Source organism: Theropithecus gelada, chromosome 19, assembly GCF_003255815.1.
Source record: "Theropithecus gelada isolate Dixy chromosome 19, Tgel_1.0, whole genome shotgun sequence".
Lineage (NCBI taxonomy): Eukaryota > Metazoa > Chordata > Mammalia > Primates > Cercopithecidae > Theropithecus > Theropithecus gelada.
This window is the reverse complement of record NC_037687.1, coordinates 6,674,856-6,699,707: the sequence shown is the minus strand read 5'-3', so window position 1 is coordinate 6,699,707 and position 24,852 is coordinate 6,674,856. Positions and strand designations below refer to the sequence as shown.

General features: G+C 53.3%; 1 protein-coding gene across 1 annotated transcript in view; it reads left to right on the top strand.

Moving 5' to 3' along the window:
• Positions 1-9,892: 9,892 nt before the first annotated feature.
• Positions 9,893-24,852, top strand: part of C3 (complement C3) — a 44,284-nt gene continuing 29,324 nt past the window's right edge. Inside the window, exons 1-15 of the mRNA XM_025366876.1 lie at positions 9,893-10,060; positions 11,021-11,213; positions 12,439-12,604; positions 12,687-12,757; positions 16,350-16,444; positions 16,548-16,630; positions 16,713-16,803; positions 17,315-17,417; positions 17,510-17,636; positions 18,197-18,312; positions 18,414-18,563; positions 19,858-20,067; positions 20,220-20,426; positions 21,225-21,383; positions 24,550-24,679. Of these exons, the coding sequence (XP_025222661.1) occupies positions 9,987-10,060; positions 11,021-11,213; positions 12,439-12,604; positions 12,687-12,757; positions 16,350-16,444; positions 16,548-16,630; positions 16,713-16,803; positions 17,315-17,417; positions 17,510-17,636; positions 18,197-18,312; positions 18,414-18,563; positions 19,858-20,067; positions 20,220-20,426; positions 21,225-21,383; positions 24,550-24,679 (1,975 nt within the window). The 5' untranslated portion in view covers positions 9,893-9,986. The remainder of the gene's footprint in view (positions 10,061-11,020; positions 11,214-12,438; positions 12,605-12,686; positions 12,758-16,349; positions 16,445-16,547; positions 16,631-16,712; positions 16,804-17,314; positions 17,418-17,509; positions 17,637-18,196; positions 18,313-18,413; positions 18,564-19,857; positions 20,068-20,219; positions 20,427-21,224; positions 21,384-24,549; positions 24,680-24,852) is intronic.

Genomic DNA, 24,852 nt, shown 5'->3' with positions numbered 1-24,852 from the left:
CACCTGGTCCCAGCCCTTGAGGGGCTCCCAGTGCCCAGGGTGGGGGTCAGGCAGAGGGACATGTCACCTGGCAGTGCCATCACTGGGCCATCAGTGCCGTGTCGGGGACTGTACCGGGCCCTGACCCAGCCGTGGGGGTCAGGAAAGGTCGGTAGAAACGTGGTGGAAGAACCCATGCGCCGATGAGGGAACCGCAGGCATGAAAGCTGGGGGCGAGGGGAAAACGGGGATTTGAAGACACCCAAGTGGCTCAGGCTACAGAGGAAAAGAAGGAATAGGCCGGGTGTGGTGGCTTACGCCTGTAATCCCAGCACTTTGGGAGGCCAAGGCAGACAGATCGTTTGAGGTCAGGAGTTCGAGACCAGCTTGGTCAACATAATGAAACCCCGTCTCTACTAAAAATACAAAAATTAGCCGGGCCTGGTGGCAGGCGCCTGTAATTCCAGCTTCATCAGGAGCCTGAAATGGGAGAATCGCTTGAGCCTGGGAGGCAGAGGTTGCAATAAGCAGAGATCGCACCACTGCACTCCAGCCTGGGCAACAGAACAAGACTCCATCTCAAAAACAATAATAATAGAAGCTAACCGGGCACAGTGACAAGTGCCTGTAGTAGTTCCAGCTACTCGGGAGGGCAATGCAGGAGTATCACTCAAGCCCAGGAGTTAAAGCCCAGCTGGGCCAACAAGCAAGACCCCATCTCAAGAAAAGAAAAAATAATATGAGGTAACACAGAGTGATTGCTGTGCCACACTGTATATTAAGGCTTCTGTGGATTTTAATTTGTTAAAAAGCCTGAGAGGCACAGAGAGGATAAGAAACCTCCTTGAGGTCACACAGCTAATGAGTGAATGGGAGACTCTGGGCTCAAAGCCAGACACCGACTGTGTGCATTGCTGCTCTGTAGCTAGACTCCCTGGGACCAAACCTCTCAGCCTGTTAGCATTTGCTGTGTGACCCTGGATCACTGGCTTACCCTCTGTTTCCTCGCGTATAACATGGGGCCTCCTAAGTGTTGAGTATCACATACAATAAGAGGTGTCTGGCTTGGCACAGCGCCCAGCTGCACAGCCTCAGCCTGACTTCTAGGGAACCAGCCCTGAATCTTGAGGGGCAACCGTGGAATTAGAGATCCACTTGTGCACACAGTTAAGGGCAGGCTCCCAAGATGGGTCTCCACCCCCGACCCACCTGCCCTTCAACTAGAGCACCCAGAATGCCTTTTGAAGCTCAGAGAAGCCTTCCTCGCTGGAGACCACAAGCATGGGACAGAGGCAGGGAACAGGGCTGGGGTGAAGGTTTCCTGTAAGCAGAAACAAATATAGCTGGGGCCCAGATGAATAAATAGCCCGGTCAGACAAAGAAGGAAGTGGGAGGCATTGCAGACTGGGGAAGTTACATGAACACGGCGGGGAAGGCTGGGATGGCCCCCAAGGCTGGAGGGGGCAGGAGGAGGGTGAGAGAAGCTGGCAGAGGCCTAAGGACAGGCAGGCACAAGGGGCTTCATCCAGGGCTCCACAGGAGCCATGGAGGAATTTAAAGCAGGGAGGAGCACGGCCAGAGAGACAGCATGTGCCTGCTACGGTCGGCTGAGTCATATGTCCCCTCAAAGATGGGCACATCCAGCCGGCGTGGTGGCTCACACCTGTAATCCCAGCACTTTGGGAGGCCTAGGCAGATGGATCACATGTCAGGAGTTCGAGACCAGCCTAGCCAACATGGTGAAACCCCATCTCTACTAAAAATACAAAAATTAGCTGGGCATGGTGGTGGGCACCTGTAATCCCAGCTACTCGGGAGGCTGAGGCAGGAGAACCACCTGAACCCAGGAGGCGGAGGTTGTGGTGAGCTGAAATCGCACCACTGCACTCCAGCCTGGGTGACAGAGCGAGACCTGTCTCAAAAAAAAAAAAAGATGTGCATGTCCAAATCCCCAAGGCCTGTGGATATATGTTCTGTCACACAGCAAAAGGGACTTTGTGTGTGGGATTAAGGCTATTAAAATGTGTGTGTGTGTGTGTGTGTGTGTGTGTGTGCGCGGGGGGTATCTCGGATTATCTGGACATGCCCAATATCATCACAAGGGTCTTTATAAAAGGGAGGTGGAGGCCGGGCGTGGTGGCTTATGCCTGTAATCCCAGCATTTTGGGAGGCCAAGGATCACCTGAGGTTGTGAGTTTGAAACCAGGCTGGCCAACATGGTGAAACCCTGTCTCTACTAAAAATACAAAAATTAGCTGGGCATGGTGGTACACGCCTGTAATCCCAGCTACTTGGGAGGCTGAGGCAGGATAATCGCTTGAACCTGGGAGGCGGAGGTTGCAGTGAGTGAGATCATGCATTGTACTCCAGCCTGGGCAACAAGAGTGAAACTCTGTCTCAAAAAATAAAAAATAAAAAAAATAAGAGCCAGGTGGGAGGGTCAGAGTTAGAGAAGGAGACACAGTGACAGAGGCAGAGGCTGCAGTGATTCCAAGGAAGGGGCCACAAGCCAAGGAATGTAGGCGGTTCCTAGACGCTGAAAAAGGCAAGGAAATGGGTTCACCTGTTTCCTCCAGAAAGGAACGCAGTCCTGTTGACACCTTGATTTTAGACGTCTGACCTCCAGAACTGTAAGAAAATAAACATGTTGTGTTTTTTTTTGTTTTTTTTTTTTTTTTTTTTGAGACAGAGTCTCGCTTAGTCGCCCAGGCTGGAGTGCAGTGGCGCGATCTCGGCTCACTGCAAGCTCCGCCTCCCGGGTTCACGCCATTCTCCTGCCTCAGCCTCCCGAGTAGCTGGGACTACAGGCGCCCGCCACCTCGCCCGGCTAATTTTTTGCATTTTTAGTAGAGACGGGGTTTCACCGTGTTAGCCAGGATGGTCTCGATCTCCTGACCTCGTGATCCGCCCGCCTCGGCCTCCCAAAGTGCTGGGATTACAGGCGTGAGCCACCGCGCCCGGCCAAACATGTTGTTTTAAGCCACCGAGTTTGCAGTCATCTTTTGCTGCAGCAGTTAAGAACTCACACAGTTTAAGAGCACGCTCTCTATACAGCCCAGCTGTCTGAGTTCAGATTCCGACACTTACCAGCCGCAGGATCTCGGGCAAGCGGCCGAAGCCTCTGTTTCTTCATCTGTAAAATGGGGCAATGACAGTACCTACAGCATGTGGTGTAAACAAGGGTTAAAATACATGAAATAGACAAGTTGCCACCATGCGCATCTCATAGGCGTTTGTGAACATGAGTGTGCATTCCTGTGTTATACATCATGATTTGTCAAAGGAATACAAAGGTAGGGTATTTGTTGTTGTTTGAGACACAGTCTTGCCCTGTCACCCAGGTTAGAGTGCAATAGTGTGATCTCAGCTCACCGCAACCTCCACCTCCTGGGTTCAATTAATTCTCCTGACTCAGCCTCCCTAGTAGCTGGGATTACAGGCATGTGCCACCATGCCTGGCTAATTTTGTATTTGTAGTAGAGATGGGGTTTCACCATGTTGGTCAGGTTGGTCTCAAAATCCTGGCCACAAGCGATCCACCCATCTTGGCCTCCCAAAGTGCCAGAATTATAGGCATGAGCCACCAAGCCCGGCCCAAAGGTGGATTTTAGAAAGGAAGGAGTCGCCAAGCCAGGCATGGTGACGTGCACCTTGTCCCAGCTACTCAGGAGGCTGAGGCGGGAGGATTGCTTCAGCCCAGGAGTTTGAGGCCAGAGTGGGCTATGATTGCACCACTCCAGCCTGAGTGACAGGGCCAGACTCTGTTTTTAAAAGAATAAAATATGGCTGGGCGCGGTGGCTCACGCCTGTAATCCCAACACTTTGGGAGGCCCAGGTGGGCAGATCATTTGAGGTCAGGAGTTCAAGACCAGCCAGCCTGGCCAACATAGTGAAACCCCATCCCTACCAAAAATACAAAAAATGAGCCGGGCGTGGTGGCCGGTGCCTGTAATCCCAGCTACTCAAGAGGCTGAGGCAGCAGAATTGCTTGAACCAGGGAGGTGGAGGTTGCAGTGAGCCGAGATCGTGCCATTGCACTCCAGCCTGGGCGACAGAGCGAGACTCTGTCTCACCAAAAATAAATAAATAAATAAAATAAAATAAAATAAAAGTAAAGAGTCTCTAGCTGCTTCAGAGTAAATGGGCTGGTAGGCAGGAAGCTGGGGCAGAGGTCCTCACCTCTGCAGAGATCACAGGTGTGGAGAGGGAGGATGAACTGGGAGATTCCAGGCAGAGGCTTGGCCAGCAGGTAAATTCTGGGAATGAGAAGAAGTGAGGAGTCCATCTTGGAAGCCTGGTGGGACCATCACCCAAGCAAGGCTGGGGTAGAAGACGCGGGTGTTAGCAAAAATAAAAATACAGTTCTTCAGGAGTTCAAGACCAGCCTGGCCAACATGGTGAAACCCCGTCTCTACTAAAAATACAAAAACAAGCCGGGTGTGGTGGCAGGTGCCTGTAATCTCAGCTACTTGAGAGGCTGAGGCAGGAGAATTGCTAGAACCCGGGCGGCAGAGGTTGCAGCGAGCCAAGATCGCGCCATTACACTCCTGCCCCGACCAATGACAGCGAGACTCTTGTCTCAAAAAAAAAAAAAAAAAAAAAACAATTCAAGTGTACTGAGCGCTCAGTACGTGCAGGGCACTGGGCTACGGTTTGTTTCCCGGGTGCCACTCGGGACTTTCATTCCAAGACTAGAAAGGAGGCTCTAGGCTGTGGATCTCCAGTTGACAGATTAGGAACCGAGGCTGGGAGGAGGGGCTGGACCTTCCCAGGGGCCCTGCAGAGCTGGAATCAAAACCCATTGCTGTCCATTTTCCCAGGGCTGGAGTCCATAGGGCCCCAGCTAGTTTCTGCTGAGTACAAAAGCGAGAGGAGGGAAAGAGCCATTGTTGCCAGGCAGATAGATTGATTCAGCCAGGTCAAGGTTAACTTGAATTAATCAGTAATAGAGTGGGAGAAGGGGATGGCCTGGCTGTGGGTCCTGGAGAAAAATTCTAGAAAAGCAGTCACCTCAACCTGGAATTAGACGGTGGAATAGGGGGTTTCCCAGCTGCACCCAGGCCTGGCTGCCCCTTTGTTGGGGGAAGGGGAGGGATGGGGTATAGTGGGCAGTAAGTGAATTCAGGCAGGTGTGAGGCGGGGGCACCTGGGTCCGCCACCCAGAAATCATTCCCACTTCCTTCTTCCCATTTTCCTTCTTTCTTCTTTGTCTTTCCTTTTTTTTTTTTTTTTTTTTTTTTTTTTGGAGACAGAGTCTTGCTCTGTCATCCAGGCTGGAGGGCAGTGGTGCAGTCATAACTCACTGCAACCTCTAACTCCTCCTGCCTCAGCCTCCTGAGGAGCTGGGACTGCAGGCACGCCAACATGCCCCGCTAATTTTTTTTTTTTCAATTGTAGAGACGAAGTCTCACTATATGTCTCAGGCTGGTCTCGAACTCCTGGGCTCAAATGATGCTCTCACCTCAGCCTCCCCAAAGCGCTGGATTACAAGCATGAGTCACCGTACCCCGGCCCCTTCTCATTTTCCCCTTGCACCCCGGCGAGGATTGCCAAACAGAATACGGGATGCTCAGTTACATTTCAATTTCAGATAAATAACAAACACTTTTTCAGTATATGTAGCTTCCAGATAACCCATGAATGTTTAGCCCGGGTGGCCGAACTCCCCTCCTGGATTCCCGGAATGCTGGGCTGGGTGGACATGCAAATGGAAAGTACCCCGATGCACACCCAGACCTCCTTCTCTCCCTCCCCTACGGGCTCATCTTTGTGCACTACCCCCCTATCAAACTCTGGACACAAATGCACGTCTCCCAGAAAAAGTCACAAGGTTCTGAAGAATTCCCCATCTCATCTCCCTCCCTCCCTCCCAGCAGGCTACCATCTGCTCCAGCCTCCAACCGCCTCACTTCTCATCCTGCCCCTCCCCTCTGGTCACTTCTTGGAGGTCAGGGTAGGGCCAGACCCTTCCCAGGTTCAAGTGATCCTCCTGGCTCAGACTCCTGAGTAGCTGGGATTACAGGCACCGGCCATCATGCCCAGCTAATTTTTTGTTGTTGTTGTTTGCTTGTTTGTTTCGAGACGGAGTCTCGCTCTTGTCGCCCAGGATGGAGTGCAGTGGCACGATCTCGGCTCACTACAACCTCTACCTTCCAGGTTCAAGTGATTCTCCTGTCTCAGCCTCTCCAATAGCTGGGATTACAGGTGCCCGCCACCATGCCTGGTTAGTTTTTGTGTTTTTTGTAGAGATGAGGTTTCACCATGTTGCCCAGGCTGGTCTTGAACTCCTGACCTCAGGTGATCCATCCGCCTTGGCTTCCCAAAATGCTGGGATGACAGGCGTGAGCCACCGTGCCTAGCCAGCTAATTTTTGTATTTTTTAGTAGAAACAGGGTTTTACCATGTTGGCCAGGCTGGTGTCGAACCCCTGACCTCCAGTGATCCCCCAGCCTCAGCCTCCCAAAGTGCTGGCATTACAGGCATGAACCACCACATCTGCCCCTCTGAGCCTGGTGGCTTCTAGGCATCCTGGCTTCTTTAATTGTCACAACTACCAGAACTATCTTCAGTCCCATTGTTTAGTTGGATTAACCGAGGCTCAGAGAAAAGAGGAACCCAGGTTTGCAGCTAGACAGAAGCCAGACAGGAATTCCTTCTCAAGGTTATCAAACCACAAGGCCAAATGCTTGAGTCTAGAATGAAACCAGGAAACGGGGTGGCTTGAGGAGAAAGTGGGGGATAGAAGATGGAATGGGGCAATTGGAAGATCCAGTTTCTTTCTTTTTTTTTTTTTTTTTTTTTTGTTTTTATTTTTTATTTTTTGCCAACAGGGTCTCTCTCTTTCACGCAGGCTGGAGTGCAGTGGTGCAATCTCAGCTCACTGCAACCTCTACCTCCTGGGTTCAAAAGATTCTCCTGCCTCAGCCTCCCGAGTACCTGGGATTACAGGCACCCACCACCATGCCCAGCTAATTTTTGTATTTTTAGTAAAGACGGGGTTTTGCCATGTTGGCCAGCCTGGTATCCAACTCCTGGCCTCAGGTGATCTGCCTGCCTCGGCCTCTCAAAGTGCTGGGATGACAGGTGTGAGCCACTGCGCCTGGCAAGGGGATGCAGTTTCAAAAGCTGAACCCCAATTCTGGAGAGCAAGCAGGTGTTTTCATACTCTCTCCTCCTCCTCCTCCTCCTCCTCCTCCTCCTCCTCTTCCAAAGAGTGTGTTGCAATCAGTGCAGACAGACGCCAGGTTTGTTCTCATGCTCCACGCCTCCCCCTACCCCTGGCACGGAAAGGAATGTGGTTTACAGGAAATCAGAAAAAACTCCCCATTAACCCCTTCAATGGGGTTTCAGAAACTGCCTCTCTAGGGATAAGGGGGCCCTACCCACAGACCCTTCTGCCTTCACCATCCACCTCCTATGCCTGGACAGCAATGCTGCTGACCATAAGAGGAATGCCAGTTAAGATGACACCAGCCGCCGGGGTGTGGTGGCTCACACCTGTAATCCCAGCACTCTGGGAGGCCAAGGCGGGTGGATCACCTGAGGTCAGGAGTTTGAGACCAGCCTGGCCAACATGGCGAAACCCTGTCTCTACTAAAAATACAAAATAAATAAATAAATACATAAATTAGCCAGGTGTGGTGGCACATGCCTGTGATCCCAGCTCTTTGGGAGGTTGAGGCGGGAGAATCGCTTGAACCCGGGAAGCAGAGGTTGCAGTGAGCCGAGATGGTGGCACCGCACTCCAGCCTGGGTGACAGAGCAAGACTCCATCTCAAAAGAAACAAACAACAAAAATGACACCAGGGTACCAGTTGTCACCCACAAGGCTGGCAAAAATCCTCAAGTTTGCCCCTGTGATGAGGCAGTGGGAGAAACTGACAGTTCTTTTCATGCACGGCTTGCAAGTGTGTAAATCAATACAACTTCTGTGCACGGGAATTTGGCAATATCTAGCAAGATTACCAATGCATTCAGAGATTGACCCAACGTATTTCCTTTCATTGCAACAACAGCTCTATGAAGTAGGTGGTAAGCGTATCCTTTTCCATGAACACACTGAGGATCAGGCGGTAATCAGTAGCTTGCCCAAAGATTACAGCTAGTTTCAGAGCTAGAAAATAATGCAGCTTCAAGCTTATTCACTGCAGAGAGCCTGGTGTGAAGCCGCAGATGTCAGTCTGTCCATCAATAAGAGGCTGGTGGCTGGACACAGCGGCTCACACCTGTAATTCCAACACTTTGGGAGGCCGAGGTGGGTGGATCACTTGAAGTCAGGAGTTCGAGACCAGCCTGGCCAACATGGTGAAATCCCGTGTCCACTAAAAATACAAAAATTGTCGGACGGGGTGGTGCGCACCTGTAGTTTCAGCCACTCCGGAGGCTGAGGCAGGAGAATTGTTTGAACCCGGGAGGTGGTGGGTGCAGTGAGCTGAGATAGCGCCACTACCCTCTAGCCTACTCTGTCTAAAAAAACCCCTCAAAAACAAATGAAATATCCCCCAACAAATAGCAGGCTGGTTACTTTCTCACAATATAACAAGAGGCCTGTAACCTGTAAGAATGAGGAAGTTCTTTGTGCACTGAGGTGAAATAGCCTCTGAGGTATATTGTTCGTGAAAAAAACAAAGCAAAACGAAACTCAAGATTTAACTGAAGAGACCGGGAAGAATAATATGTAATATGTGCTGTCCACAGGGCATGGTGGTTCACACCAGCACTTTGTGAGGCTGCTACGGGAGGATCACTTGAGCCCAAGAGTTCAAGACTGGACTGGGCAACATCGTGGGACCCCCATCTCCACAAAAATAAAAAATTATCCGGGCATGGTGGCGGCCACCTGTAGTCTCGGCTACTCAGAAGGTTGAGTCAGGATGATCACTTGACCCCAGGAGGTTGAGGCTGCAGCGAGCTGTGATTGCACCACTGCAATTTAGCCTGAGTGACAGAATGAGAAAAAAATTAAAAAAGAAAAAAACAAAAAGAATATGCTGTCAACAGGGGTGGGAGGAAGACTGCCTTTCCCTCTATACACATTTCTACCTTTTAGATGTTGATCAATATGAATATATTATACACACAGACACACACACACACACACACACACACACATACACAATACAATATCTGAAGAGGATGTTGACATAAGACAGGTACAAAAGCTCTAGAAATGAGGACTTTCCTCAGTGATGACTTTTCTCACCACCAAAGTCACTCAGGCATCCTGACAAGGGTAAGTGAGGGGAGCTTCCTTGGAAAATAAGCTTACCTGTATAGTGAACTCCTACACATACCTCAAAGCCCATCTGAAATGTCCCCTCCTATAGGAAGTTTTCCCTGACCCTCCAAGAAGCGGAGTTCTGTTTCACTGGGGAAAACATTTCTTCTTCTTCTTCTTTTTTTTTCCCCCCTGCTCTGCACATGAGCTAGAAAACATTTCATGAGACTGGGAGTTTCTGTGCTGGGCTCTGTCCCTCCCCCATCCTACTTCCCCTCCCTCAGCATGGAAGCCTTTAGAAGTGGGGCTCTAACTCCCAGCCTACAGAGAGATTCCTAGGAAGGGTTCAACTGATAAACGCATGACCAGAAGTGAACTGGGGATGAGGTCCAAGACATCCGCGGGGGGGGGGGTTCTCCAGACCTTAGTGTTCTTCCACTACAAAGTGGGCCCAACAGAGAAAGGTCTGTGTTCACCAGCTGGCCCTGACCCTGGGAGAGTCCAGGGCAGGGTGCAGCTACATTCATGCTGCTGAGGAACATGCCCTCAGGTTACTCACCCCACGGACATGTTGGCCCCAGGGACTGAAAAACTTAGGAAATGGTATTGAGAAATCTGGGGCAGCTCCCGAAAGGGGAGAGGCCATGGGGAGAAGCGGGGACTGAGGAGGCGGGGGAAAGGCAGGAGCTGGATAAAAAGCCAACTCCAGCAGGCACTGCTCACTCCTCCCCATCCTCTCCCTCTGTCCCTCTGTCCCTCTGTCCCTCTGACCCTGCACTGTCCCAGCACCATGGGACCCACCTCAGGTCCCAGCCTGCTGCTCCTGCTACTAATCCACCTCCCCCTGGCTCTGGGGACTCCCATGTGAGTGGTTACGACTCTACACAGAAACAAGGCTGCTTCTGGGGTGGAATCCGCCATTTGGGGGTCCAGGTCCCTGTAGAATTCAGGGTGCATTTGGGTGTTTGTGGATTCCGGGGTTAGCAGGTTGGGAATGTTTATATAAATTTGTGCTGCCTGTGACTCTGGGTGTTCACGGGTTGGGTGTTTGTGGAATCCAGGTATTGTGGAATTGGAATTTAGGATGTTTCTGGATTGAGGTCATCTGTTGGTTTAGGGTGTATGTGGTGTTCAGTGACGGTGTGGTTGGGGTGACTTGGAGACTCGGAGGTTTGGACTTTGCAAGATTTGGGAGTTTGCAGCTTGGGGACTTAGAAGTTTCAGTGTGGGTTTAAAGATTGGCTACTTTGGGTTCATGTATGGTTGGGGCATTTGGAATTGGTTGTATTTATTAGGACCGGGGTGTTGGAGGTTTAGGCTGGGTTTGGGGTGCTCTAAGATTTGAGGTTTAGAGGTTTGGGTGTATGTGGGTTTGGGTATGTAGAGTTTAGGCTGTCTGGGCTTTGAGTGTTAACGTATTTGGTGTGTTTAGAGATGTAGAGGTTTAGGGTTTGGGGCATGTGTGGATTTAGGGGATTGTGGGTCTGAAGTCCAGAGACTTGGAGGAGTTGCTGATGCTGGTTTGGAGCTTCAGGGGTTGGTGGGATGCATGGCCCCTCGTTGCCCAGGCTTTCAAAGGCAGGGCCCAGCTGGCTGAGAGTGGGAGTCATGGTGGCTGCTGTCCTGCCCATGTGGTTGAGACGGTGGCAGTGCCCAGAGAAGAATTCAGATCCAGATATTGGCACTGGCAGTGCGCCAGCAGTCCCTGGATCCTCTCCAGGACCAGGGGCTGGGGCACACAGCCTGCCAGGTGCTGACTCCAGTGAGGACTGGCATCTCACACCCCGGGAATGACAGCCCCGCTCGCGTGCCCCACTCCGACAGGTACTCTATGATCACCCCCAACATCTTGCGGCTGGAGAGTGAGGAGACCGTGGTGCTGGAGGCCCACGACGCGAATGGGGATGTTCCGGTCACTGTCACTGTCCACGACTTCCCAGGCAAAAAACTGGTGCTGTCCAGTGAGAAGACCGTGCTGACCCCTGCCACCAGCCACATGGGCAGCGTCACCATCAGGGTGGGTGCAGACTGGTGCAGGACCCTGCTGACACCCACAGCCACACCCACTCTCCCTCCTTCTGAGCCCTCCCCTTCTGTCTTCTCCCTTTCTTTATTTTTATTTATTTATTTATTTATTTTTGAGGCAGCGTCTCACTCTGTCACCCAGGCTGGAGTGCAGTGGCGCGATCTCGGCTCACTGCAAGCTCTGCCTCCCGGGTTCATGCTATTCTCCTGCCTCAGCCTCCCGAGTAGCTGGGACTACAGGCGCCTGCCTCTACGCCCGGCTAATTGTTTTGTATTTTTAGTGGAGACGGGGTTTTACCGTGTTAGCCAGGATGGTCTCGATCTTCTGACCTCGTGATCCGCCCGCCTCGGTCTCCCAAAGTGCTGGGATTACGGGCGTAAGCCCCCCACGCCCGGCACCTGTCTTCTCCCTTTCTAAGCCCTGCCCTTCCCTGAGTTTCCACTCCTTTTGAGGCTCCGTCCCTTCTAAGCCCCTCCCTTCTCTGAGTCTCTCCCCTTCTGTCTCCTCCCCTGCTAAGCCCTTCCGTTCCCTGAGTCTCCACCTTTTTTGAGACTCCTTCCTTTCTAAGCCCTGCCCTTCCCTGAGACTCCACCCCTTCGGAGGCGCCTCTCCTTCTAAGCCCCACCCTTTTCTGAGACCCCACCCCTTCTGAGTCTCCTCCCCTTCTAAGCCCCACCCTTTTCTGAGACCCCACCCCTTCTGAGTCTCCTCCCCTTCTAAGCCCTGCCCTTACCTGACACCCCACCACTTATGAGGCTGCTCCCATTCTAAGCCCCTCCCTTCTCTGAGACTCCACCCCTTCTAAGTCCCTCCCACTGAATTGCTTCCTTTTCTAAGCCCCGCCCCTTCAAAGGTCTCCTCTTCTGAAGTCCTCCCCTCTTAGTCTCCACCACTTTCTAAGTTCCCTCACTTGAGTCCCTCACCCTTTCTGAGCCCCTCCCATGTCAGCCCCTCCCCTTTTCTGAGTCCCCGCCCCTTCTGAGCCCCTCCTCCTATAAGCTCTCTCTTCCTTGTGAGCTCTTCCTTCTGAGTCCCCTCCCTGGTCCCCCCGCTCCCCGGCACCTCCTTCACATGCCCCTCCCTCCCCAAAACTGGGCCACCCTGGGAGACCAAGAATAATGGGCAGGCAAGGAGGGACCCAGCCCAAGATCCGGAAGCTGGACCGTGGGCACTGGGCCGTGGAACAGACCCCTGACGATGCCCTGCCCACGCCTAGATCCCAGCCAACAAGGAGTTCAAGTCAGAAAAGGGGCACAACAAGTTCGTGACCGTGCAGGCCACCTTCGGGGCCCAAGTGGTGGAGAAGGTGGTACTGGTCAGCCTTCAGAGCGGGTACCTCTTCATCCAGACAGACAAGACCATCTACACCCCTGGCTCCACAGGTGAGGCTGCGGGCGGCTGGAGAGGGCGGGGCACCGGCGTGGGCGGGCCAGGGTCTCACCAGGCCTCCTTGTCTCTCCCCAGTTCTCTGTCGGATCTTCACCGTCAACCACAAGCTGCTACCCGTGGGCCGGACGGTCGTGGTCAACATTGAGGTACCAGCCAGAGGGGGCCCCTGGGGTAGCAGGGGCACAGGCTCAGGAAAGGCAAAGAGATCGAGAGAGACAGAGAAAGACACACCGGAAGAGGTGCAGTGGCAGAGACACAGAGGCAAAGAGATATACAGACACACACCCACACAACACACACACACACAGCACACACACATACAGCACACAGCACACACAGAGGCAAAGAGATATGCAGACACATGTGCACACACAATGCACACACACAACGCAACACACACAACACACACAAACACACAACATACACGACCACACAACATACACAACACAACACACAACACAATACACACAACACAACGTGCATAACCACACAACACACACAACACAATACACACAACATACACAACCACGCAATACACACAAAACACACACAACACAACATAACCACACCACACACAACACACAACCACACAAGACAATCATATAACACACACACACAACACACACAAAACACAGCACAGAACATACACAACCACACAACACACAACCACACAACATACACAACCACACAACACAATGCACACCACATAGCACACACAACATACAACCCAACACACAACCGCACAATACACCATATGGCACACACACACACACACACACACACACACACAGGCCGAGAGACAAGGTGGAGATCCAGGGAGACCCCAGGGAGCAGTGCAGGTGTCCGTGGATTCTGCTTTCAGATAACTCCCCTGGTCACTTCACCTCCCTGAGCCTCAGTTACCTCATCTGAATATTGGGATCATGACAGATAATTCTGTCATCTATTCTACCGATGACAGCCAGAGGACGCCTGTGAGCACCTGCCTCAGGGCCCATCCCTCCTCTTCCTATAGCCCTCCATGGCTCCTACCTTCCTATGGGCCAAAGCCTAAGCCCTCCCTGCAGTCCACAAGTCCACACCCTGCCCTGTCCCTTCCCTGCCCTCCCCTCCTCCCCGTCTCCCCCTCGCTCACTCTGCTCGAGCCACACGGGCCTGCTCCCTGTTCCTCCAACACCCAGGTGCAGTCCTGCCTTGGGGCCTTGGCACGGGCTGTGCCCTCTTCTCAAGAAAACCCGCTTCTTCCAAATATCCACACAGCTCGTCCTCTCTCCTCCTCTAAGTCTTTGCTCAATGTCAACAATGTCTCAATTTTACAATGAAGTCTCTCTGAGTAAGCTGTAAAGTTGCAAATACCCACCATGAGCGCCGCCCCCCAACGCCCCACACAAATATACACACACACTCCTCCTTGCTGCCATGTCCTGCAAATGACATTTATTCATTTGATCATTGCTTCTCCCCTCGCCTCACGCTCTGTTGAACCTAAATCCATCCAGGAAGGAATTTTTATGTTCGTTCAGGGTTTTGTCACCTGAACTCAGCACAAAGCTGGTATATAGTTTGGTTTAATAAAAAACTTACCAGAACAAGCGAGAAGGATGGGAGGAGAGAAGGGGAAGGAGGGTGTTCTCATAGAATTATCATGAGGATGTGTTGAAATCATACAAGGCTAGGGGCAGTGGCTCACACTTGTAATCCCAGCTCTTTGGGAGTCCAAGGCGGGAGGATCGCTTGAGCCCAAGAGTCCGAGACCAGCCTGGGCAACAGAGTCAGACCCTGTCTCTACAAAAAATAAAAGTTTAAAAAAAAAAAAAAAAGCTGTGTGTGGTGGTGCGCGCCTGTGGTCACAGCTGCCCCGGGAGGCTGAGGCAGGAGGATCACTTGAGCCCAGGAATTCCAGGCTGCAGTGAGTCATGATCGCGCCACTGCACTCCAGCCTGGGTGACAGAGTGAGACCCTGTGTCAAAAAATAATTGGGGCAAAGCAATGGCTCAAGCCTGTAATTCCAACACTTTGGGAGGCAGAGGTGGGAAGACTGCTTGAGGCCAAGGGTTCAAGACCAGCCTGGGAAAGGTAGGGAGACTCCATCTCCACAGAAAAAATTTAAAAATTATCTAGATTTAGGGATCGATACGGTCTGTGAGGAACAGAGACCACACACCTCTTTTAAAAGCACAACAGTTGCCTAGCTCCAATTAGATGTCTCCTGCTAACCAGAGTACACTATCCACAGAAATTTCCTTGTTTCCAACAGAAGCTGGAAAAACAAACTTTTGGCCAGGCATGGTGGCTCACGCCTGTGATCCCAGCACTTTGGGAGGCCGAGGCGGGCAGATCACGAGGTCAGGAGATCGAGACCATCCTGGCTAACACGGTGAAACCCCGTCTCTACTAAAAATACAAAAAAATTAGCTGGACGTGGTGGTGGGCACCCGTAATCCCAGCTACTCAGGAGGCTGTGGCAGGAGTATGGTGTGAACCCAGGAGGCAGAGCCTGCAGTGAGCCAAGATCACGCCACAGCACTCCAGCCTGGGCGACAGAGCGAGACTCCATCTCAAAAAAAAACAAAACAGACTTTTATGTGTTTCAATACCTAAAGCCAGCTCACAGCCTTCAGACATGCCACTTGCCTGATCCCTGTTACCTCTGTACAGTTTCTTTTAAATTTATTTGTTTATTCATTCATTATTATTTTTTTCGAGATAGGGTCTCATTCTGTTGCCCAGGCTGGAGTGCAGTGGCACAATCACAGCTCACTGCAGCATTGACCTCCTGGGCTCAAGTGATCCTCCTGTCTCAGCCTCCTGGGTAGCTGGGACCACAGATGTGCACCACCACATCCAGCTAATTTCTAAAATTTTTTGTAGAGATGGAGTCTCCCTATGTTTCCCAGGCTGGTCTCGAACCCTTGAACTTGAGCAGTCCTCCCACCTCTGCCTCTCAAAGTGCTGGGATTATAGGCTTGAGCCATCGCACTCGCCCTAATAAATTATTTTTTGAGATAGGGTCTTGCTCTTTCACCCAGGCTGAAGTGCAGTGGTGCGATGCTGTCTCATGTTGTTTAAATTTTGGCAGCAAATGAAATGATACTACTAGTTATTAGTATTCAGAGAGACACTGAAAAAATGAGCCCCTACTCATACGAACTATGTCCCAAGCTAATACAGTAGGTGCCATTATTATCTCCTGTTTCTGGAGTCTCACATTGAGCACAGAGAGGTTAGGTAACTTGCCCAGGGTCACACAGCTTGTAAGTGGCACAGTACGGATTCAAACTTAAGGTTGACTGACTCGGGTCGTTGTTCTTTTTCTCCTTTTTTTGAAACGGAGTCTGTGTCTCCCAGGCTGGAGTGTCATGGAGCAATCTCAGCTCACTGCAATCTCCGCCTCCCAGGTTCAAGCGATTCTCCTGCCTCAGCCTCCTGAGTAGCTGGGATTACAGATGCCCGCCACCATGCCCAGCTAATTTGTGTATTTTTAGTAGAGACAGGGTTTCACCATTTTGACCAGACTGGTCTTGAACTCCTGACCTCAGGTGATCTGCCCACCTCAGCCTCCCAGAGTGCTGGGATGACAGGCGTGAGCCGCCACGCCCACCCGGGTCCCTGTTCTTAACCACAGTAGACACTGTACAGAGAATGTCCAGACACAGAGAGGTCAGGGATTGCTGAGAGGCTAAGCCCAGCCTCTGAAGAGTCATTTTATCCCGTATCCTTCCCTTCTGCCTCCCACAGAACCCGGACGGCATCCCGGTCAAGCAGGACTCCTTGTCTTCTCAGAACCAATTTGGCATCTTGCCCTTGTCTTGGGACATTCCAGAACTCGTCAAGTATGTCAGGCTCTTGAGGAGGGGGCTCAGGGCTCCCCTATCCCAGGAGAGGGAGCGGGGGGCTCCGAGGCCTGAGCAGACCACTCATCCGCCCTCCTCACAGCATGGGCCAGTGGAAGATCCGAGCCTACTATGAAAATTCACCGCAACAGGTCTTCTCCACTGAGTTTGAGGTGAAGGAGTACGGTAAGAGGAGGAGGGGCCGGGGGAGGCAGCGCCCGGAACGCCTAGCCCAGCGCCGCCCCCAGCAACGCTGTCTGTCCCCCAGTGCTGCCCAGTTTCGAGGTCATAGTGGAGCCTACAGAGAAATTCTACTACATCTATAACGAGAAGGGCCTGGAGGTCACCATCACCGCCAGGTGAGGGACTGGGGGTGGGGCCAGGTAAGGGCCAGGTGAGGGACCAGGTGAAGACCAGGTGGGGGACTGGGGTGTGGGACCAGGTGGGAGGCTGCTGGTGGGGTTAGGTGAGGAGCTGGGGGTGGAATCAGGTGGGGGGTGGGGGGGGTGAAACCAGGTGGGAGGCTGCAGGTGGGGTTAGGTGAGGAGCTAGGGATGGAGTCAGGTGGGGGGCTGGGTGTGGGACCAGGTGGGGGACTGGGGTGGAGTCAGGTGGGGGTCTGGGGGTGTGGCAAGGTGAGGGGCTGGGGGTGGGACCATGTGGGGGTCTGGGAGTGGGGCAAGACATGCGGCTGGGAGTGGGGCAAGGTGGGGGGCTGGGGATGAGGCCAGATGAGGGGCTAGAGATGGGGCCAAGTTAGAGGCCAGCAGTGGGTCGGGGGCTCCCGTCTTCAGCGCTGGCAGGAGAAGCTGGGGGAGATCCCGTTCTCCAGGAGGGACGGACCTGAAGCCCTCCTTGTCTGCCCCGTAGGTTCCTCTATGGAAAGAAAGTAGAGGGAACTGCCTTTGTCATCTTCGGGATCCAGGATGGCGAGCAGAGGATTTCCCTGCCTGAATCCCTCAAGCGCATCCAGGTAGCACCACTGACAGACGCCTCTTTGATCCCTCCCCCAGTCCCGCCTCCTCTGAGCCCGCTCCCCTCTGAGCCCTCACTCTCCCTTCCCAGATTGAGGATGGCTCAGGGGATGCCGTGCTGAGCCGGAAGGTACTGCTGGACGGGGTGCAGAATCCCCGACCAGAAGACCTGGTGGGGAAGTCTTTGTACGTGTCTGTCACCGTTATCCTGCACTCAGGTGAGGCCCAGTCTGAAGGCCAGGCTCAGGACCATCAAATGGGCCGGTCTGAGAGGGGAGGCCAGCTCAGAAGAGAAAGCCTAGTCTAAGGAGGGAGGCTCAGAGTGAAAGTAGGGTCCAGTCTGATGGGGTAGGCCCACTCTGAGATGGGAGGCCAAGTATGAAGGTGGAATCCAGTCTGATGGGGGAGGCAAGGTCAATATAAAGGTGGGGTCCGGTCTGAAGTCTGTGTCCACTCTGATGAGGGAGGCAGGGCCAGTATAAAGATGGGTCCAGTATAAAGATGGGTCCAGTCTGATGGGGGAGGTAGGGCCAGTATAAAGGTGGGGTCCGGGTTGATGGGGGGCACAGGCCCAGTATGAAGTCTGTGCCCAGTCTGATGGAGGAGGCAAGGCCAGTATAAAGGTGGGGTCCAGTCTGATGGGGGGCACAGGCCCAGTATGAAAGTGGACTCCACTCCGAGGGAGGAGGCCTAGTCTGAAGGTGGGGTCCATTCTGAGGGAGGAGTTCCTATCCTGAGGGGTAGCCCAGGAGCCTACACTCACAGCTGGTCCCCTCAGGCAGTGACATGGTGCAGGCGGAGCGCAGCGGGATCCCCATCGTGACCTCTCCCTACCAGATCCACTTCACCAAGACGCCCAAGTACTTCAAACCAGGAATGCCCTTTGACCTCATGGTGAGACCCAGGGCGGAAAGGGGTCCCCCTCCTCCCTTCAGGAACACTGACCACACCCCTGAGCCTGCCTGAACTTCCGCCACCTGCACCCCCCATCACAGGTGTTCGTGACGAACCCCGATGGCTCTCCAGCCTACCGAGTCCCCGTGGCAGTCCAGGGCGAGGACGCTGTGCAGTCTCTAACCCAGGGAGACGGCGTGGCCAAACTCAGCATCAACACACACCCCAGCCAGAAGCCCTTGAGCATCACGGTGCGTCTGGGCCCAGCCTCAGAATCCCCCCTCTGGGAAGACGGTACAGGGGTCCTGGTGTTTGCACCGTGGGGTTCTGCCATTTGCATAGACGTATTCTCATTTGCATAGAGGGGTTCTCTCCTGCACAGTGGGGTCCTGCCATTTGCATAGAGATATTCTCATCTGCATAGAGGGGTTCTCTCCTGCACAGTGGGGTCCTGTCATGTGCATAGAGATATTCTCATCTGCATAGAGGGGTTCTCTCCTGCACAGTGGGGGTCCTGCTGTCTGCATAGAGGGGTCCACAGTTCCAGGAAACAGGACTCTTCCTCTTGCATGCCCTGCTCCTTCCATTTACACGGAGAAGCGCTCCATCCACGCACAGTCTTTCCACTCCCACGGGGGAAGGAGCCTGAATCTCACAAGGAGGGTTGTGCAGTGTTCGGGACAGGCCCATTGTTGTGAGGTGGTCTCAGTCCTCCTGGCTTCCGTGGAAGTGGCCCTGTCGCCCTCACTGAGAGGGAAACGAGTCTCATGACAGCTGTGGAGGTTGCAGATGGCCTCCCGGTCCCTCTGCAGCTCCCAGGCTGGGCACCCCACTTACCCCTCACTGCTCAGCATGTGCGTGCATTTCCTGTGGCTGCCATGACAAATGGCCGCAGCCTAGTGATCTGGAGCAACACACATTTACGGGTCTACAGTTTGGGACGTCAGAAGTCCTGGCTCTGGGGGAAGGTTTGCTCCCTTGCTTTTTGCCGTGTGGAGAGGGCACCCTAAAGGCTGGCTCACGGCCCCTTCCTCCACCTTTAACGGCAGCAGCAGAGCATCTTCCAGCGTCTCTCCCTTTCTCTCTGTCTCTGTATCTCTCTCTTTCCCCTTCCTCTCCCCTTCTTTCCCCACTCTCCTTCTCTCCCTCTTTCTCCCTCTCTTTTCTCTCCTCTTCTTCCCTTCTCCTCCTCATCCTCTTCCCTCTCCTTTTCCTTTATCTCCCTCCCTCTCTCCTCTTACATTTTCCTCTCTCCTCCTCTTCTTCTCCTCCCTCCTCTCTCTCTCCCTCTCTCTCTCTCCTCTTTCTCTACTTCTTTGTCTCTCTCTCCTTTCCTCTCTCCCCTGCCCCCCCTTAATAAATACCCTTATGATTACATTAGCTCCACCTACATCATCCAGAATAATGATTCCATCTCCAGATCCCTCACTTAATCCCATCTGCCAAGTCCCTTTTGTCAAGAAAGGCCACCAGTTCCGAGGTCTCAGGGATTCGGGTGTGGGCATCCTTGGGCGGGGACCAGCATGCATCCTAATCCCCACCCAGGTGCGCACGAAGAAACGGGAGCTCTCGGAGGCAGAGCAGGCTACCAAGACCATGGTGGCTCAGCCCTACAGCACCGTGGGCAACTCCAACAATTACCTGCATCTCTCAGTGCCACGTGCAGAGCTCAGACCTGGGGAGACCCTCAACGTCAACTTCCTCCTGCGAATGGACCGCGCCCACGAGGCCAAGATCCGCTACTACACATACCTGGTCCGTGGCCACCTGGAAACCTCAGCCCCGCCCCCCCACCCGCCTCCTCCTTGCTTCTTCCGAATCCCTGGGACCCCTTCCCCCATCCCGATCCCTCCCTGCATTCCCTCCCACTCACCCTCCCCAGCCTGATGCCAGCCTGTCCCCCCTAGATTATGAACAAAGGCAAGCTGTTGAAGGTGGGACGCCAGGTGCGAGAGCCCGGCCAGGACCTGGTGGTGCTGCCCCTGTCCATCACCACCGACTTCATCCCTTCCTTCCGCCTGGTGGCCTACTACACGCTGATCGGCGCCAACGGCCAGAGGGAAGTGGTGGCCGACTCCGTGTGGGTGGACGTCAAGGACTCTTGCGTGGGCTCAGTAAGTGTGCCCTGGACTCCCTCCCTCCCTCTTTCCCTCTCCCCACTCCTTCTCTCTCTGTCTCCCTGTCTCCTCTTTCTCTCTCTCTCCCTTTCTCCTTTTCTGTCTCCTTTCTCTCTCTCCTCTTCCTCTCCCTTTCTCTCCTCCCTCTCTCAACTGTCTCTCCTTTTATCTCTCTTTCCCTCTCTCTTTATCACTCTTTCCTTCTCTCTCCCTCTCTCCTTCTCTTTCTGCCTCTCTCTCCCTCTCTCTTTCTCTATCTCTCTCCTTTTCTCTCTCCCTCTCTCTCTTTTCTCTCTCCCTCTCTCTCTTTTCTCTCTCCCTCTCTTTCCCTTTCCCTCCCTCTCCCCTCTTTCTCTCCCTCTCTCTCTCCCTTTCTCTCTCTCTCTCCCTTTCTCTCTCTCTCTCTCCCTTTCTCTCTCTCCCCCTCTCTCCTTCTCTTTCTTTCCCTCTTTCTCTCCCTCTCTCTTTCCCTCTCTCTCCCTCTCCCTTTCTCTCTCTCTCACTTTCTCTCCCTTTCTCTCTCTCTCACTTTCTCTCTTTCTCTCCCTCTCTCTTTCCCTCTCCTTCTCTCCCCCTCACTCTCCTGTCTCTGTCTCTCCATCTCTCTCTCTCCCTCTCTCTCTTTCCTTTTCTCTCCCTCCCTCTTTCCCTTTCTCTCTCTCTCTCTCTCTCCCCACCACCCCCACGGCTCCCCCCAACCTTTCTGTCGTTCCACTGTAGCCCAGCAGCCGCTCCATCCCGGGTGCTCCTCTCTCCCAGGGCTGACTTCTTTCTGCATCTCCGCCCTCCCCACAGCTGGTGGTAAAAAGTGGCCAGTCAGAAGACAGGCAGCCTTTACCTGGGCAGCAGATGACCCTGAAGATAGAGGGTGACCACGGGGCCCGGGTGGGACTGGTGGCTGTGGACAAGGGCGTGTTTGTGCTGAATAAGAAGAACAAGCTGACGCAGAGTAAGGTAAGGACCAGTGTCCCAAGGCTGCTGAGAAGAAGCGGAGGCACAGAGCTGGGGCTGGGGGAGATGGATGGGATTGGAGAGGGCAGTACAGTGGGGGCATGGGCTAAAAGCAGAGATCAGAGCAGACCAGACACAGATGGCTGAAGCTGAAGATGGGAATGAGGTTGGACATGGGTTCCAGTTGGGGATGGTCAAGAGAACTGGATGTTTTCTTCTTCCTTTTTTTTTTTTTTTTTTTTTTTGAGATGGAGTCTCTCTCTGTCACCAGGCTGGAGTGCAGTGGCGCAGTCTCGGCTCACTGCAATCTCTGCCTCCCAGGTTCAAGCGATTCTCCTGCCTCAGCTTCCCGAGTAGCTGGGACTACAGGTGCCCGCCACCATGCGCAGCTAATTTTTGTATTTTTAGTGAAGACAGCGTTTCACCATGTTGGCCAGGATGGTCTCGATCTCTTGACCTTGTGATCCACCTGCCTTGACCTCCCAAGGTGCTGGGATTACAGGCGTGAGCCACCACGGCCGGCTGAGACTTGGACACTTTCTTTTTTTTTTAATTTTTAATTTTTATTTTATTATTATTTTTTAATTTTTAATTTTTTTTTTTTTTTTTACGGTTTGTGAGAGACGGAGTCTCGCTCTGTCGCCCAGGCTGGAGTACAGTGGCCGGATCTCAGCTCACTGCAAGCTCCGCCTCCCGGGTTTATGCCATTCTCCTGCCTCAGCCTCCCGAGTAGCTGGGACTACAGGCGCCCGCCACCTCGCCCGGCTAGTTTTTTGTATTTTTGTAGTAGAGACGGGGTTTCACCGTGTTAGCCAGGATGGTCTCGATCTCCTGACCTCGTGATCCGCCCGTCTCGGCCTCCCAAAGTGCTGGGATTACAGGCTTGAGCCACCGCGCCCGGCCTTATTTTTATTTTTATTTATTTATTTTTTGAGATGGAGTCTCGCTCTGTTGCCCAGGCTGGAGTGCAGTGGCGCGATCTCGGCTCACTGCAAGCTCCGCCTCCTGGGTTCAAGTGATTCACGTGCCTCAGCCTCCTGAGTAGCTGGGACTGCAGTCGCCTGCCACCTCGCCTGGCTAATTTTTTGTATTTTTAGTAGAGATGGGGTTTCACCGTGTTAGCCAGGATAGTCTCTATCTCCTGACCTCGTGATCCGCCCGCCTCGGCCTCCCAAAGTGCTGGGATTACAGGCCTGAGCCACCGCGCCTGGCCCTTGGACACTTTCAACTGGGTCTCTGAGAGGCTGGTGGCAGTACGCCCAGGGTCATCCAGTGCGGTGGCAGCACGCGCGGGCCAGTCACCTGGGCCTGGCCAGGAGTAGGTCCCATGGGGTGGGGCAGAGGGAGGGGTCGGTCTGATGGGGGAGGAGACTCCTGTCTGAGGAGGGAGGATGCCCTGTCTTGGGGAGGCGGGTCTGGAGAAGGTCTCTGTCTGAGGGGGGAGGAGGTCCCTGTCTGAGGGGGGAGGAGGAGGCCTCTGTCTGAGAGGGGAGGAGGAGGTCCCTGTCTGAGGAGGGAGGAGGAGGTCCCTGTCTGAGAGGGGAGGAGGAGGCCTCTGTCTGAGGAGGGAAGAAGCCTCTGAAGAGGCTTCCGGAGTAGGGATGAAGATGGAGGTGGGGTTGGCCTGGGTTCAGGAGTGAGGATGGGAAAGCAGATGGAATCAGAGGGGGAATGGAGATAAGATTTGGAATGGAGGCCGGGTGTGGTGGCTCACGCCTGGAATCCCAGCACTTTGGGAGGTCACGGTGGTAGGATCACTTGAGGCCAGGAGTTCCAGACCATCTTGGGCAACATGGCAAGACCCCATCTTTACAGAAAAATTAAAAAATAGCTGGGCATGATGGTGCATGCCTGCAGTCCCATCTGCTCAGGAGGCTGAGGTGCGAGGATTGCTTGAGAACAGGAATTTGAGGCTGCAGTGAGCTGTGATTGCACCACTGCACTCCAGCCTGGGTGACAGTGGGAAATCCCAACTTTAAAAAAAAAAAAAAAAAAAAAGAATGGAAAGAAAGGAGAAAAAAAAAGAAGAGAGAGAGAGAAACAGAGAGAAAGAAAAAGAAAGGAGAGAAAGGAAGGGAGGGAGGGAAGAACGAAGGAAGGAAGGAAGGAAGGAGGAAAGGAGGAGGGAGGGAGGAAGGGAGGGAGAGGAAGGAAGGGAAAGAAAGAAAGGAAGGAAAGAAAGAAAGGAAAGAAAGAAAGAAAGAGAAAGAAAGAAAAGAAAGAAAAGAAAGAAAAGAGGCCGGGCGCGGTGGCTCAAGCCTGTAATCCCAGCACTTTGGGAGGCCGAGACGGGCGGATCACGAGGTCAGGAGATCGAGACCATCCTGGCTAACACGGTGAAACCCCGTCTCTACTAAAAATACAAAAAATTAGCCGGGCGAGGTGGCGGGCGCCTGTAGTCCCAGCTACTCGGGAGGCTGAGGCAGGAGAATGGCCGGAACCCGGGAGGCGGAGCTTGCAGTGAGCCGAGATCCGGCCACTACACTCCAGCCTGGGCGACAGAGCAAGACTCCGTCTCAAAAAAAAAAAAAAAAAAAAAAGAAAGAAAAGAAAGAAAGAAAAGAAAGAAAAGAGAAGACCAGGCATGGTGGCTCACTCCCAGCACTTTGAGAGGCCAAGACAGGGGAATCATTTCAGGTCAAGAGTTCGAGACCAGCCTGGCCAACATGGTGAAACCCTGTCTCTGCTAAAAATACAAAAATTAGCTGGGCATGGTGGCGTGCACCTGTAGTCCCAGCTACTCGGGAGACGGAGGTAGGAGAATGGCCTGAACCTGGGAGTTGGAGGTTACAGTGAGCCAAGATCATACCACTGCACTCCAGCCTGGGTGACAGAGAAAGACTCCATCAAGAAAGAAAGAGAGAAAGAGAGAAAGAAAGGGAAAGAAGGAAGGAAGGAAGGAAGGAAGGAAGGAAGGAAGGAAGGAAGGAAGGAAGGAAGGAAGGAAGGAAGGAAGGAAGGAAGGAAGGGAGGGGAAGGAAGGGGAAGGAAGGGGAAGGAAAGAAGGAAGGAAGGAAAGAGAGAGAAAGGAAAGGCAGAAGCAGGAATGGGGGGGATGAAAGCAGGACAGGGTGGGGTCATTCAGGAAGAGATACACAGGTGCATATGTGGGGGATCCCAACTGCCAGCCTAGCCTCCCTACGTCCTGCCACCCCTATGCCCCCCGCAGATCTGGGACGTGGTGGAGAAGGCAGACATTGGCTGCACCCCAGGCAGTGGGAAGGATTACGCTGGTGTCTTCTCGGATGCAGGCCTGACCTTTGTGAGCAGCAGTGGCCAGCAGACCGCCCAGAGGGCAGGTGAGGTTGCCACCAGGGGCCGGTGCAGGGACAGACAGCACCTCCACCTCCCAGATGCTGGGAGCAGAGCTCTGGAATCTGGGGTCCTGGGTTCAAGCTCCGCCTCCACCACCACCAAGTAAACCCCTCCCCTCTGAGCCTCGGTTTGCTCTTCCATCAAATGGGAGCAGGAG